The sequence below is a fragment of the Oncorhynchus kisutch genome, linkage group LG19, assembly GCF_002021735.2.
Source record: "Oncorhynchus kisutch isolate 150728-3 linkage group LG19, Okis_V2, whole genome shotgun sequence".
NCBI classification, from domain to species: domain Eukaryota; kingdom Metazoa; phylum Chordata; class Actinopteri; order Salmoniformes; family Salmonidae; genus Oncorhynchus; species Oncorhynchus kisutch.
Window position 1 is genome coordinate 32,950,374 of NC_034192.2, and position 15,423 is coordinate 32,965,796.

Below are 15,423 nucleotides of genomic sequence, written 5' to 3' on the forward strand. Positions count from 1 at the left end.
TATCTGTGTCCCATCAGACGAAAGGCAAAACACCAATTTATTTAGTCAAACTTCAGATTGAATATGTTTCCAGCATCTTGACAGGATCAGTGAGCTGTGACCGTTTCCAGTCACAAAAACAGCTCTGCATTTTACCCACAACACAGTAGGTTGGAGGCCTTTTGTTTGGACATGTTGCATCCCATTACATGCAACATTGCAGAACGTTGCAATCCTGAACTAGCCTGTGATCCTAATCCACATCTCCCATTATCACAAGGGGAATCGCTCTGTATTTCCATTTACAATGGCTAGAAAACATATACAGGTATTCTTGTCTTTAACATTAACACAATTGTAACAGGGAGTGATATGTTGGAGAACAGGAAAGTAGTGGTTATGTTTGCATAGCCATAAACTAAGGAAGGACAGATAGAATCAAACTAACACAAACATAGACATACATGTATATCTATCAACAGCTCTGGCACAAATAGGATCAGTCAGTCTGTCCGTCTGCCGAGCTAAACATGGGAAAGTAGTAAAATTGTGTCTCGTTCTTAAATTACTTTGGATCGTTGCTACATCTAGTTAGGTTTAACAGTCAGCCTTGTCAAAAACTTTGTACAAAATACCAAATGAATTCCTTTCCCCTATTCCACCACCCACGTAACCCACCCCAGAAAAATACGTGTCCTTTAGATTCAAAGTTGATGTATAATTACTGCATAAGCATTTGGGTTATTGAGTGTTTACTCCCACAAGTCGTCAGTCAGGAGCCAGGAACGGTGTAGACTTTTCACAGGGTTCATTTCTGTAACTTCTGCAAACTGTAACTTTCCTTCACGGTCAATAGTGCTTCCTTTTGCATTTGTTTGTAAACTGAAGGGGGTGGGTCTCGGCAAATGTAAAAGTTTGTGATTTATACTGTTAGGCCGAAAAAAGTCCCCCCCCCCAATGGACAAATCTAAATGATTTGAACTTTAACTGAATCCACAGAATCACTAAATAAGCCGAAGATAAAGTAATGCTCCCTCGTCTCCTCAGCAGACACCAGGTCAGAGGAAGGGAGGTGGGTGGAAGTAGAAAATCACACATGACAAAAACAATATATACAAAATCCAGTGATAACCACTTACACCAGCAGGTCCCTTCACGTCATAGACCATGGTGCAAACATACTTAAATACGTACATACATATTTCATACATACACATACAGAATATAATAATAAAATAAGATAGATAGTTATAAAATACCTATGTACAAATGCATAATCCAGATGAGTCTATCGGGAGACCTAGCAGTAATGGCAGTCAGTGGAAGAGGTTCCTCTCATCATTTATGGATGTGTGTGTGGTGTGGGTGTGTTTATTCTGTGTGCTGTGGTGTGCATGGCACTTACTGTACAAGTGTGTATGTACTGTACTGTATGTAGGGCCACACACCAGATCCCACTTTGCTAAAGAATCGTGTCAACAGCTCTTCATCCTCCTCCCTTCTCTTACTAAGTCCTCATCTCACCTCAGTCCTGGTGGTGAGGAGGGGTTTTAAAAGTTCAGAGGTCAAAAGTGGAGAGGTGTTTGACCCAGCAGGTCTGTCGTGTCCGGCGAGTGCATCCTGAACAGCTGCGTGAGCGCAAAGACAGAAGAGATGAGCACCGTGCAGCGTTTGGCCAGCAGCCTGACCCCCTCGCCCTCTCCCTGCCTCTGTCCATCCCCAGACCCACCGCCACCCCCAGCCCTGGTTTCAGCCGTCTCCACAGCCCCAACAAACTCCCGGTACAGCCCTACGATCTCCTTCAGCTTGTCCAGAGCCTCCTCCTGGCCCTCATCATCAGTGCTGTGGATCTGACCCCTATTGAGGCAGATGTCACAGCCAGGACATGGGTGTGTTCTCAGGCAGGCTGCAGAGAGCTGCACAAGGGCACTAAAGCTGTTGGATAAGGACCGAAGCGCCTCCTCCGGAGCCCAGCCCACACGCGTGGCACGCTGGCACCCTGTTGCCAACCGCCGGGCCTCTGCCTGGAGTAAACTCCTCTCAGCCTCTGTCAAGGGTAGAGGACTTGCCCCTCCACAGCACGGGGTCGGACCATCCTCTTGCCACACGTCTTGTTTGGGTCCCTCTTCTCCACACCCATCCTGGTCTGTTTTAGAGGGTTCTGATGATGGTGGTGGCCCAGCCGTGCCTCTCTCCAGAACCAGGCGTAGCTGATCGATGTCCTGCTTCAGGGAGGCGAAGCCCCCCTTCAGCCCCACGTAGCGTTTGTTGGTGAGGGAGCTCAGGGCGCCTATAGGGGGTGTTGGGGAGACAGGGCGGGACAGGAGGGGGCTAATTTCTGAGGAGGCAGTGGAGAGGGTAGAGAGAGGGCGAGGGGTGTCCCTCAGCAGGGACAGGATGTTGGGGGAGGGGACAGGGGAGGTGGGGGAGGGCAGGGGTGTAGAGCGGGCTTGTTTGGGGCGCGTGCGTTTGGAGAACTCGTAGATTGTGAGCTCCTCGTCAAAGCCGCAGCCGTCCTCCACGTCGCCGCTGAAGCAGTTGGCGTAGACGGTACGGCACCCACACGCCTCGCGGTGGGCCTGTGGAGGGGTGTGCACCAGAGAGTCCCCCTCTAGGGGTGGGCCTGAACCACCCCCTAACCCCACCTCTGAGTGGGGCCTGGACTGGGGCTGCTCCGACTTGCAGGAGCCCCGAAACCCATAGGACTCAGAGACATGCGCCCCATTTCCTCTCAGGGTCTGGTTGGGGTGCGACACGTTCGTCCCATTGGCCTCCTTCACACGGGGAGTCACTTCCTGGAACTCTTTGATGGTCGCTATGACAACCTCGGCTCCATCCTCCAGCACTTCCTTCTTCCCTTTACCCGCCGCAGTCTCACCTACTGCCTTGGCAGTGACCTTGCTGACCTCGGAGGCTCCGCTGACCGACAGACCGGAGCCGTACCCGGACGTGACATCCTCGTTGACAGAGCTGGTGGAGGGGTAGTCCAGAGTACCCAGGATCTCCTGGGAGCGGGTCATGTACCAGGGCAGGGCCTGGATCCGCCCTCTCAGGGCTGAGGTAGGCAGACGGCCCCCCAGGCTGGAAGAACTGACCCTCAGGTCTGAACCTGACCCTGACCTCCCTGTGCTCTCTGGGATTCCTGCTGTCCCTTTAGAGGAGGTGGTGAGGGAGGTGGTCAGACTGAGGGGGCCGTCTGCATTTTTGGGGGACAGGTTCTCGTGACTCAGAGAGACCCTCCTCCCGGACTGAGCACTCCCATTGCGGCTGCCCCAGGGGTGGAGGCCGTTCGGTGGGGACACCCCCTCCTTCTCCTTCAGTGAGACCGGAATGGGGAGGACTGTTAGGGGATGAAGAGGAGGAGGGGAGGTTCTGGGAGAGAGTGGTGGAGGGCTGGTAAGGCTCAACCTGATCTCATCTCCTGAAGCCGAACGTGGAATGGGGGATAAGCTTTGTAGCTTTCTCGGGGGGTCCACCCCAACCCCATTTCGGACCTCTCCCTTCGGCAGGGAAATCCCATTTGTTTTAGTTTCAACAGTCTCTGTCTGCTTGTCAGCAGTGACCAGAACACAATCTTTAGGAAGCACGTTAGGAGTCCTGTTCTCTATCTTAGAACTGTGCTCTTGCTTAGAACTGTTCTCTATCTTAGGCCCGTTCTCTTGCCTGAGCCCGTTCTCCACAGCCTGAGGTTCAGCAGGGGGTTGCTGGTTCTTCCGTACAGCCGTGATGAGGGGGGAGGAGAGTGGAGGCCCCCCCGCCCCCGAGGTGACTGATTTAAACTCCATTGTTTCCGGCTCCATGGTGTCTATCTCCAAGAGCCCCGCGTGGCCCCCACGAGCATCCCCGTTACAGTGGGCGTACGGACCCCCACACTTGGGAGACCTCCGGGGATCTATCTGGGACTTGGGGGCCAGTTCAGGTTTAGGGGCCAGTTCAGGTTTTGGGGGTAGCTGGGGTTTGGGGGCCAATGGTGGAGGTTTGGTCTTGGCATCGACACTCTGCATGGAAGACTGGTTTGAGTGGAGCTTCGGGTCTCGTTGGGTCTCCTGCTGTTTCTTGTGGTCAGGTGAGGAGTGCTTCTTTTTGAGGGGTGAGGGAGGCTCCCTCTCTGGTACCACTGGCAGTCCATTTCCTATGCCACTCCAGCGTTTACGGTGTCTCTTATTGTCAGCCACATCCAAACTGTTTTCTGTGAGTGAATGAGAGAGAGAGATGGGAGTATTAAAAGGGTGACAGAAATTATTCAACACCTTCACGTTAACACTTTAACAGCTCTATACACAGTTACTCTGTCAGTGAAGAAGTGATGTTAACAACCCACCTGTGCCATCAGGAGGAACTGGAGGAGTGAACCGCTCCTGGGCATCGAAGAACTCATCGTCTGACTCTGAGGCACTTTCCCTAGCAACAGGAGGAGGAGCGTTAGGGGACGGCGTTAGGAAAGGACCGCAATCTCCAGAGTAACTTGATAGACTCTCCTCCCCTTTGTGGGTGGAGCTAAAATCAGCCTTCTTTTCACAGGAGGAGATGTGGATGGGGATGACTCTGGGGATGTCTAACTTGTTTTTGGAAGCAGTTTTGTTAGACTGGGCGCAGATCTTGTCGATGAGGCGCAGGTCCACGTGACTTGGGATCTTAGAGAGCCGTCTCAGTTCATCCTCATCGTCGTCAACTTCCTCCGTCTCCTCCTCGTCGCTGGTGGCCTCGGGGGGGCTGGGGAGATAGCTGCCCTTGGAGTGTTCAGTGAAGCACAGGCACGGGCTGTCGTTGCTGCGGTAACTCAGGTTGGTGGGGCGTACGGGGGCAGAGGCCGTGCTGCCGGCGGCACCCTCTCTCTGACGCTGAGGAGAGGGAGCTGTGACCTCCAGGAGGAATGGGTGGTGGACATCCAGGGTGGTGGTCCCCTGAGTTGGACGTTGGGACCGGAGAGAGGGGCTGTCCTCACGCAGGGCGACCAAGGCCTTGGCTGGGCCTCCTCCTCTGGCTGCAGCTGCAGGGCTGCTCTCCTCCAAGGCCGCCCTCAGAGAGCAGCTGGACAGGCTGGAGAAGCTACTGTTGGCCCGCGGCTCTGTGCGGTACCAGTTGTCCTGTTCCACTGTTCCTGCGTTAGCTTTAATTCCTAGCATGATCTCTCTTCCTCTCACTTCCCTTCCGTTCTCTTCCTCGACTTCCATGTCCTTCTCTGACAGCTCAATGATCATCACCTCTTGTTTCTCTTCGTATTCTTTCTCAGCTCTCTCTTTCTTTCCTTCCACTCCTCTCTGCTCCTCTTCTTCTCTCCTCCAACCCTCCCTGTCTTTGCTGGCGGGTGCGGGGCATTTGCGGGTGTGTGTTGGCGGAGGCTCGGCGGGGTAGTCCTCGTCTGACGAGTCATCGGAGTCACTACAGCAGCGGGACACATAGCCTGGGATTGACAAAGAAAAATATATCTTTTTTATCAGTTACATAATAAAGTTTACTCTGTAAATAATAGTAGTCAAATGAATACTATCCATACTGGCTGATATCCACGTATCAACGCCAAAATAAATAGTAAGATCAATGCCAATAAAGGAAAGATTATAGTTAAACATTGATGCTCACTTGTCAGCGATTCATAGCAAACTCCCTCAATAACGGCGAACCTCCCTTCACACACACCTTCCTCAGCAGGTATCCTGTGCACCCGCACCTTGGGGCGTCTCAGACGGAACACACACACTCTGGGGTCCACCAGGAGCTTGCAATAGCCCCCCAGTAGACACGCCAAATCTTTGGCTGCCAGAGAGTCCATCAGTAAGGCAAAAGGCTGGAAAGAGAGCGAGAGAAAGAAAGAAAAAGAGAGTGAGAGAAATAGAGGTAGAGAGAGAGAGAAAGAGAGAGAAATAGAGGTAGAGAGAGAGAGAGAGAGAGAGAAAGAGAGGAGTGGAGAAGAGAGAATACATGTCGTATTTTCCATCCACTGTATTTGTGTGTGAACTAAGCGTAGCTATGAGCCAACGTGTGTGTCTGAGAGAGTGTGTGGGATTTCTGTGTGTGTATGGTATCCTACCTTGATGTCATGCAGTGAGATACGTAGCAGGCTGACTCTGTCTGACTCAGAGAGCAGCTCCACTCTACTGATGCTGCTGAAGTCTACCAGCGTGGACACCATGTTGAGCTTGTGGTTGACCACCTGACTCAGGCCGTAGCGCGCCCCCACCAACAGACTGACCAGCACCTCCCGGTCCTGCAGCTGGGGTGGGGGAGGATGGAGAAGAACAGAGGGGGAGGTGGACAGAGGAGCAAAGAGAAAGGGAGATGGGGAGAGAGAGGGAGAGGGGAAAAGAGGACAAGAGGGAGGGAGAGAGAGGGAAGAGGGGTGAAAGGATGAAAGAAGTAGATACAGTCTGAGACCCATGCTGAATCATCACAGGGTGAAACAAGTTCAGGATGGGGGGGGGGGGGGGGGGGGTCAACCCTGTCCAGCCAATAACAGCTCTCTAAATTGGGGCAGAGTCAGAGAATGATTGACAGCTGTGATTATCCTTTGTAAATTGTTTCAAACACACTAACCATCATGGTGGCCGTATAGGAGCGGCCTCCGTAGGAGATTAGTTCTCCAAGCTGGGTGAGGTAGGCCAGCCGGGCCTGAGTGGCTGAGATAACCTGGGAGAGGGAGAGCGAGAGAACCACGATGATGACAACATGCACGACGACGACACCAACAACAACAACAAAAGTATTGCACATATAATCTCTCCCTCCTTTCTCGTCCCCTCTCCTTCTCCCTACCACCGTACCTTCTGTCGTGGCTCCAGCAGTGACTGGATCTTCTTTAGATGGTGGCTGATGGCTTTCCTCAGGTCCTTCTCTCTCATGTTACTGAGCAGAGTGGGAGAGATGAAGCTGTCCAGACCAAACTCTTTCCTGTCACAATACACGCAGGAGACAATATCAATGTGTGTGTGTGTGTGTGTGTGTGTGTGTGTGTGTGTGTGTGTGTGTGTGTGTGTGTGTGTGTGTGTGTGTGTGTGTGTGTGTGTGTGCGTGCGTGCGTGCGTGCGCGTGCGTGCGTGTCTCACGTGATGCTCCTGATAGAGGTCCGGGTGGAGCCTATACTGTTCAGTCTCTCGTGCATGTGCAAGGCAGCCAGACGCAGTGCAGTGTTACACTTCATCTCCACCGCAAACCTCTCCTGTAGGACGTCCCCGACGCTCTGACAACACACACACACACAAACAGAGAGAGAGAGAGTTATACACACCCATATAACATTATATATACACACACAGCACGAAACACAAAAACACACAGGCAGAATGATACACACACAAGGTATGAAACACATTTGATTTCCTGTAAAATAAATCACGCTGACACAGGTTTGGCTATAATCCCTGCAAAGCCCCTCCGCTATATGTTTATTTTACATTTTTGTCAACGTGTTCGCTGTTGGCTGGGGAACGACCGCTGGCTTGTGGTACATTCGTTCATATGTTCATATGGGCAGAATAATGTATATAATAAATACAAAATGTGCTGCATCAGTTGCTTTTCTTTTAGATATAATACATACAAATGTCATCCATAAGTCCACTAATACACGAATTAGTGAATAAAATAAAAAAAGTTTTTTAAACCTAATTCATTTTCTTTCAATTTGCGCCATTGAAACGAATGATCAATATAATAAAACTAGGCCTATGATATTTCCTTCCGACCACTTATGTGCCATCAGCGGGACAAAATCGTGACGAGTCTACGAGACGGTGTGCTATTAATTGCAGCACAGCTTTATCAAATACTCATCTTGATATTTATAGGCTAAGCCGTGAATATGGTTTCCCAAAATGATGCACAAATCCAAAATCGAATGCCTCTAAACGAAAGAGTCACCTAACTTTGCGGGGCTCTTCAATAGACTATGGCGCAGGCTAATAGACCTACTTGTTGGATACTCATTTGGTATCCAGCTGTTTAGTTCGGCCTCGTGATATTGTCGACCATCATCAGTTGATCCAGATCATTTTCTGAATGACAAGATTTGTGACATGGCAGGCGACGCAAAAAAAAGCCGGTGCAGGAAAATAGTGTTCGGAAGAATGTCCAGATTATGTTGATGACCTTTTCCTGGTGCCAGTGAAGTTGTGATCCACATTGGATCCAATCCAATACCCTAACAATTTATGTTGATCATGTGCTACTGTCTGCTTGATTTACAACAGGGTCTGGAAGATTTAACAGAGGAAGCATCAATGTAATGAGTTGATGTTTTCATGTGTTTCTGTGCGTCGGATTGGACCGAGGTGGTCTACCGTGCCAAACGCCCAACAGTATTTTCCTTTCTATTGATCCGGACATTTAACGACAACAAATGAGGAGCCTAATGGGCTTCTAAACAAAATGATTTGGGTGAATTTCAATGGTAATGATGGTGAGAGTCCAGTAACAGATGAACTCTGATCCCTTTAATCATCGAGGCTATTGTTACTTGGTGTCTCTAAAACCACAACGTTTTCTATTGTCATGTGACAAAAAGTGTTTCTTTTTCAAATAAATTCACTAGCCAATGCTACAAACTACAGGCCTAATATTCTGCCCATATGAACAACTGTATTTTAGGCCATAGCATAAAGAACAGCTGCATTATTTAATGAAAAGAAGCAACTAGGCACCTTGTTTCACATTCTCTAATAAAAGCCTCGGAAACAGAATTAGGCTACAGCTCACTTCACAGTTTCCCCGCCAAATGGGCCTACAAGGAAACTCAATTTATCTCGACGATGTTGAGAGCGGGGTACGTAAGCAGCTGTAGTACCTTCCACAAAAAAAGTGTTTCTCTACAAAAAAGACACGCGAGCCCCTCCCTGTAAATGAACCCTGATTCTCAGCGGAAGGTGCCTACTCGAGTACAGTAAAACTCTGCTCACCTGTGTGCAAGTTAAACAGGGTCTCATGGCTATGAGTGCAGGTGAATAATTACAGACACTAAAGGCAGAATAATTACAGACACGAAAGATGGTAGTCTAGGCCTACAGCTGGATGTGGCTCACCTGCAGGAAGAGGTACTCGAAGGCGGTTGGGTCTTCCTGTAGCAGATCCAGGGGGTCTCTGGGAATGAAACACACCCTGAACAGACACTTGTAGTCATGGCTGCTGTTCTCCTTCTTCTGCACCACCTGGAGAGACACACACATTACACAGGGTTATATTGAGGTGACCAAACACACACACATTACACAGGGTTATATTGAGATTACCAAACACACACACAATACACAGGGTTATATTGAGGTGACCAAACACACATACATTACACAGGGTTATATTGAGGTAACCAAACACACACACACAAATAGGCACATTCTTCTCTACTCTACCCTGCAACTTTTCCCTGGGTCCTTGGTGTAAGAGATGCGTTTTCTGTCAATATACCTGGTAAAGTAACGGCAACTGCTCGGCCTCCGCCCGCAAGGCACTACAGAGGGTAGTGCGTATGGCCCAGTACATCACCGGGGCCAAGCTTCCTGCCATCCAGGAACTCTATACCAGGCGGTGTCAGAGGAAGGCCCTGAAAATTGTTAAAGACTCCAGCCACCCTAGTCATAGACAGTTCTCTCTGCTACCGCATGGCAAGCGGTACCGGAGCACCAAGTCTAGGTCCAAGAGGCTTCTAAACAGCTTCTACCCCCAAGGCATAAGACTCCTGAACATCTAACTTCACCCCCCATTTTACACTGCTGCTATTCTCAGTTATTATCTATGCGTAGTCTCTTTAATAACTCTACCTACATGTAGGTAGAGTTAGGCCACAACGCATCACCGGGGGCAAACTACCTGCCCTCCAGGACACCTGCACCACCCGATGTCACAGGAAGGCCATAAAGATCATCAAGGACAACAACCACCCGAGCCACTGCCTGTTCACCCCGCTATCATCCAGAAGGCGAGGTCAATACAGGTGCATCAAAGCTGGGACTGAGAGACTGAAAAACAGCTTCTATCTCAAGGCCATCAGACTGTTAAACAGCCACCACTAACATTGAGTGGCTGCTGCCAACACACTGACTCAACTCCAGCCACTTTAATAATGGAAATTGATATAAAAATGTATCACTAGCCACTTTAAACAATGCTACTTAATATAATGTTTACATACCCTACATTATTCATCTCATATGTATATGTATATACTGTACTCCATATAATCTACTGCATCTTTATGTAATACATGTATCACTAGCCACTTTAACTATGCCACTTTGTTTACATACCCTACATTACTCATCTCATATGTATATACTGTACTCAATACCATCTACTGCATCTTGCCTATGCCGTTCTGTACCATCACTCATTCATATATCTTTATGTACATATTCCTTATCCCTTTACACTTGTGTGTATAAGGCATTTTTAGGTTAGATTACTTGTTGGTTATTACTGCATTGTCGGAACTAGAAGCACAAGCATTTCGCTACACTCGCATTAACATCTGCTAACCATGTGTATGTGACAAATAAATTTGATTTGATGTACATATTACCTCAATTACCTCGACACCGCCCCCCCCCCCCCCTGTATTCGGCGCATGTGAACAATACAATTAGATTAGATTTGATTTAATAAACACATTTAAGGGTGCCCCATAAAATTATATTTAGTTTTTTTCCGGAATTCTGTTTCTCTGATTTATCTGTCCTGTTTTTTACTCTCAATATTACAATGATTCATAGAGAAACAACAAAAATGTATGTTTTGAGGGGGAAAGCTTTCTGTCTACCCACAAGACCGTTATCAGTACGTTATCATTACTAGCCTCGCTAACGCTCTACATACGGAGTGATGGACAAAAGTGCACACCAGACAGACAGGGGCAATACTGCTGGAACTTAATTGGCAGATATTGTGTTACATTTGGCTTTTTAAGCCAATAGTGGCTAACCAGGGGTGGGATAATGTCAATTCTGCTTTGATTGCATAATAGCCGGGAGCTTTATGTTCATGACAGTTTGCGAAGGAACACATAAAAAAAATAGCTTGGCGAATGACTTGCCGCTCACGATCTACCTGTTGGAGACCTGTGATTTAGAGATGACTACTGTTTGACTGACTGCACTCGTAAAACACAGGGTGAATGTGTGGGTGAGATGTGTGTGTGATTGCATGTGTGCGGTTGCACGTGTGTGTTTGTGTGTGTTCTACTCACCTTGTGTATAAGCTCGTCCTCGTGCAGGAGCAGTAGCTTGGTGATGCTATACTGCAGTTCCAGCACCAGAGCAAAGTACTCAATGCAGCAGATGGACAACTTGTCCTTCAGAGTCAGAACGATGTCCTGCAAACAAAGCGACCCAGTTAGGTCTTAGTTTTGCTGTCTTCATGTTACTTGACAACTGGATACTTTGTGTCAGCGCTTGTGGGCAACTGAGGCATGCAGATGACACAGGTTTACACGCATGGGTGATATTTGTAGGTAACATACTCTAAATGTTATGTCCGTACCTTGATGGTGGTGGTGGCGTCGAACTTGAAGGCCTTGGTCTGTCCGTTCTCCAGGTAGACCTTCAGAACGTTGGGCAGGAACAGAAGAGAGTTTCCCTGCAGGAAGAAAACAAATTGAATGAGAGAGAGAGAGAGAGAGAGAGAGAGAGACAGAGAGACAGGGAGACAGAGAGAGGGAGACAGAGACAGAGACAGAGAGAGAGAGAAAGGGAGACAGAGAGAGGGAGACAGAGACAGAGACAGAGAGAGAGAGAGAGACAGGGAGACAGAGAGAGAGAGAGAGAGAGAGAGAGAGAGAGAGAGAGCGAGAGAGAGACAGAGAGAGAGAGAGAGAGAGAGAGAGAGAGAGAGACAGAGAGAGAGAGAGAGGCAGAGAGAGAGAGACAGAGAGAGACAGAGAGAGAGAGAGAGAGAGAGAGAGAGACAGAGAGAGAGAGAGAGAGAGAGAGAGAGAGAGAGAGAGAGAGAGAGAGGCAGAGAGACAGAGAGAGACAGAGAGAGAGAGAGGGAGAGAGAGAGGCAGAGAGAGAGAGACAGAGAGAGACAGAGAGAGAGAGAGAGAGAGAGAGAGAGAGAGAGAGAGAGAGAGAGAGAGAGAGAGAGAGAGAGAGAGAGAGAGAGAGAGAGAGAGAGAGAGAGAGAGAGAGAGAGAGAGAGAGAGAGAGAGAGAGACAGAGAGAGACAGAGAGAGAGAGAGACAGAGAGAGACAGAGAGAGAGAGAGAGAGAGAGAGAGAGAGAGAGCGTGTGTGAGGTCCTGACCTGAGTGTGACCGTTAACGACCACTTCCTCTGCGAAGCGCACTTTGATCGGGTTACTCCTCAGACGAGCCCTCTTCTCCGCCGACATGATGGACGACTTAGGACCCTTGACACACAGGAAGACGACGTTATGCCATTATTAACACACACACATTCAATTACGCACAAGCGCACACACACACACACACACACACACACACTTTCAAATACGCACAAGCGCACACACACACACACACACACACACTTACTGTCATGTGCCTTAAGATTGTCATTGTGACAGAGTCCTCCAAGTCCCTGAAGAAACACAGAGACAATATGTTTCTGTCCAGCAGTCATGTAGGCATTTTCAATACACTGACATTTGACCTGACACGCTTGACCTGACACGCTCACACGCACAAATGATAGTATGCTTTCAGAACTGAATACACTGGAAGGGAGTCACTAACTACACTACTATCTAGTTAGAATATATAGAGACTGAGAAACAGAGGGAGAAAACAGAGTAAGGGACAGAAGAAACAAAGTTATTTACCTAGTGACGTCTTGCAGCTGTTCATAGCTGAGATCATCTGCCACCAGGTCATTGATCTGTAACACCTGGTCTCCAGGGTACAGTATGCCATCCGCTGGGCCACCTACACACATGGAAGAGAGTGTTTGTTATATAATTCAACACAGTCACATGTGCTTACAGTAGCTCCCAGCCTCTCTAGTAGCCTCTCTGCCAGCTTCTCTACTAGCCTCTCTGCCAGCCTCTCTGCCAGCCTCTCTACAAGCCTCTCTGCCAACCTCTCTGCCAGTCTCTATACTAGCCTCTCTGCCAGCCTCTCTGTCAGCCTCTCTACTAGCCTCTCTGCCAGCCTCTCTGCCAGACTCTATACTAGCCTCTCTACCAGCCTCTCTGCCAGACTCTCTACTAGCCTCTCTGCCAGTCTCTCTACTAGCCTATCTAGTAGCCTCTCTACTAGCCTCTCTGCCAGCTTCTCTACTAGTCTCTCTGCCAGCCTCTCTTACTAGCCTCTCTGCCAGCCTCTCTACTAGCCTCTGCCACCCTCTCTACCAGTCTCTCTGCCAGCCTCTCTAGCAGCCCCTCTGCCAGTCTCTCTACTGGCGCCTCTGCCAGCCTCTCCACTAGTCTCTCTGCCAGCCTCTCTGCCGCCCTCTCTGCAAGACTCTTCATTAGCCTCTCTGCCTGCCTCTCTAATAGTCTCTCTGCCAGACTCTCTGCCAGCCTCTCCACTAGCTTCTCTGCCAGACTCTCTACTAGTCTATCTGCCAGTCTCTCTACTAGCCTCTCTGCCAGTCTCTCTACTAGTCTCTCTGCCAGCCTCTCTACAAGCCTCCCTCCCTGTCTCCTCAAACCTCTCTGCCAGCCTCTCTACTAGCCTCTCTGCCAGCCTCTCTACTAGTCTCTCTGCTAGTATCTCTACTAGCTTATATGCCAATCTCTCTACTAGACTCTCTGCCAGCCTCTCTGCCGCCCTCTCTGCCAGACTCTTCACTAGCCTCTCTGCCAGCCTCTCTGCCTGCCTCTCTAATAGTCTCTCTGCCAGACTCTCTGCCAGCCTCTCTGCCAGACTCTCTGCTAGACTCTCTGCCACCATCTCAACAGGCCTCTCTTCAAACCTCTCTGCCAGCCTCTCTACCAGCCTCTCTGCCAGTCTCTCTACTAGCCTCTCTGCCAGGCTCTCTACTAGTCTCTCTGAATGCATCTCTACAAGTCTCTCTGCCTGTCTCCTCAAAACCTCTCTACCAGCCTCTCTACTAGCCTCTCGACCAGCCTCTCTGCTAGACTCTCTACTAGCCTCTCTGCCAGCCTCTATACTAGACAATCTGCCAGCCTCTCTGCCAGACTCTCTGACAGTCTTTCTACTAGCCTCTCTGCCAGCATCTCTGCCAGACTCTATCCCAGTCTCTCTACTAGCCTCTCTGCCAGCCTCTCTGCCAGCCTCTATCCCAGTCTCTCTACTAGGCTCTCTGCCAGCCTCTATCCCAGTCTCTCTGCCAGCCTCTCTGCCAGATCTCTGCCAGTCTCTCTACTAGCCTCTCTGCCAGTCTCTCTACTAGCTTCTCTGCCAGACTCTCTGCCAGATTCTCTGCCAGTCTCTCTACTAGCCTCTCTGCCAGTCTCTCTACTAGCTTCTCTGCCAGTCTCTCTACTAGCTTCTCTGCCAGCCTCTACTAGTCTCTCTGTCGCCTCTCTGCCAGTCTCTCAACAGTCCTCTCAACAGTCCTCTCAATAGGCCTCTCAATAGGCCTCTCAATAGGCCTCTGCTTGCTTTGGTTGGTTATTTATACTCATTTGTCTTCAGGCCAGAGAACAGGGCTGAGGCACAGCAGTTTCTCTGCTGCCCCCTCCCTTTTGCTCTCTCTCTCCATACACACACACACACACACACACACACACACACACACACACCACACACACACACACACACACACACACACACACACACACACACACACACACACACACACACACACATACATACACACACACACACACACACACACACACACACACACACAGCAAAGCCTGCCCAGCAAAGCCCTGTCCCTGATCCCACTCTCCATACCACTGACAGCAATATGGCACCGTCACACACATACACACGCACACACGCACACACTCACACTCACAGCACACTCAGTCTCTCACTCTCCCTCTTTCACAACGCCAGGTTTGCCAACCCCCTCCTGTGCTTTTGTGCCAGCGCTGTCAATATCCTGATCCCTACAATCGACTCGCAGGTTAGCGTTTTTCCTCATGAATCTTGTTCTGGAGTCAGCTCTGCAGAGTGGTTACTAGCTTGCACAGCCACCCAGTCATACAATTGTATTTTAAACCTAACCCAAACCTTAATCCTAACCTTAACCACACTGCTAACCCTAAGAGACAATTTACCCGTGATCCGAAAATGTGGTGGGAGACACCTTATGGAGGGTGTGACGCAATTGCGGCGCCTCCGGAGGTACGCAGAGGCCAAATTGAGCTACGTACTGCATCGTTGTGCGCCTCTCAAATATTGTAACAATGCGTGTGCGTGTGCTTCTCCACCTAAATGAAGGGTGAATGAGTGATCAGATCTAAGAAGGATGAGCAGGTGGCTCTATTGTGTGGCTTTTTGGCACAGCGCCTGGCATTCTAAATCTGTCCTGCTGTGGGCGGGTCTACCGTGGCATGATGAAGCAGGTGGCCATACTTGAGGGAGAGCTCT

At 49.5% G+C, this 15,423-nt stretch overlaps 1 protein-coding gene across 3 annotated transcripts in view; it reads right to left on the reverse strand.

Annotated features, from left to right (window-relative positions):
* Positions 1-15,423, reverse strand: part of frmpd1b (FERM and PDZ domain containing 1b) — a 30,385-nt gene continuing 14,962 nt past the window's right edge. For 2 of the 3 annotated variants that reach the window (XM_031798032.1, XM_031798033.1), the window contains 13 exons: positions 12,738-12,840; positions 12,451-12,496; positions 12,204-12,308; positions 11,443-11,538; positions 11,150-11,275; positions 8,994-9,119; positions 7,023-7,156; positions 6,741-6,867; positions 6,514-6,606; positions 6,011-6,193; positions 5,563-5,767; positions 4,301-5,383; positions 1-4,168 (listed from right to left, as the gene is read on the reverse strand). In XM_031798032.1, the coding sequence (XP_031653892.1) occupies positions 1,545-4,168; positions 4,301-5,383; positions 5,563-5,767; positions 6,011-6,193; positions 6,514-6,606; positions 6,741-6,867; positions 7,023-7,156; positions 8,994-9,119; positions 11,150-11,275; positions 11,443-11,538; positions 12,204-12,308; positions 12,451-12,496; positions 12,738-12,840 (5,051 nt within the window). In that variant the 3' untranslated portion in view covers positions 1-1,544. The remainder of the gene's footprint in view (positions 4,169-4,300; positions 5,384-5,562; positions 5,768-6,010; positions 6,194-6,513; positions 6,607-6,740; positions 6,868-7,022; positions 7,157-8,993; positions 9,120-11,149; positions 11,276-11,442; positions 11,539-12,203; positions 12,309-12,450; positions 12,497-12,737; positions 12,841-15,423) is intronic. The other variant, XM_031798034.1, reaches the window with a different exon arrangement.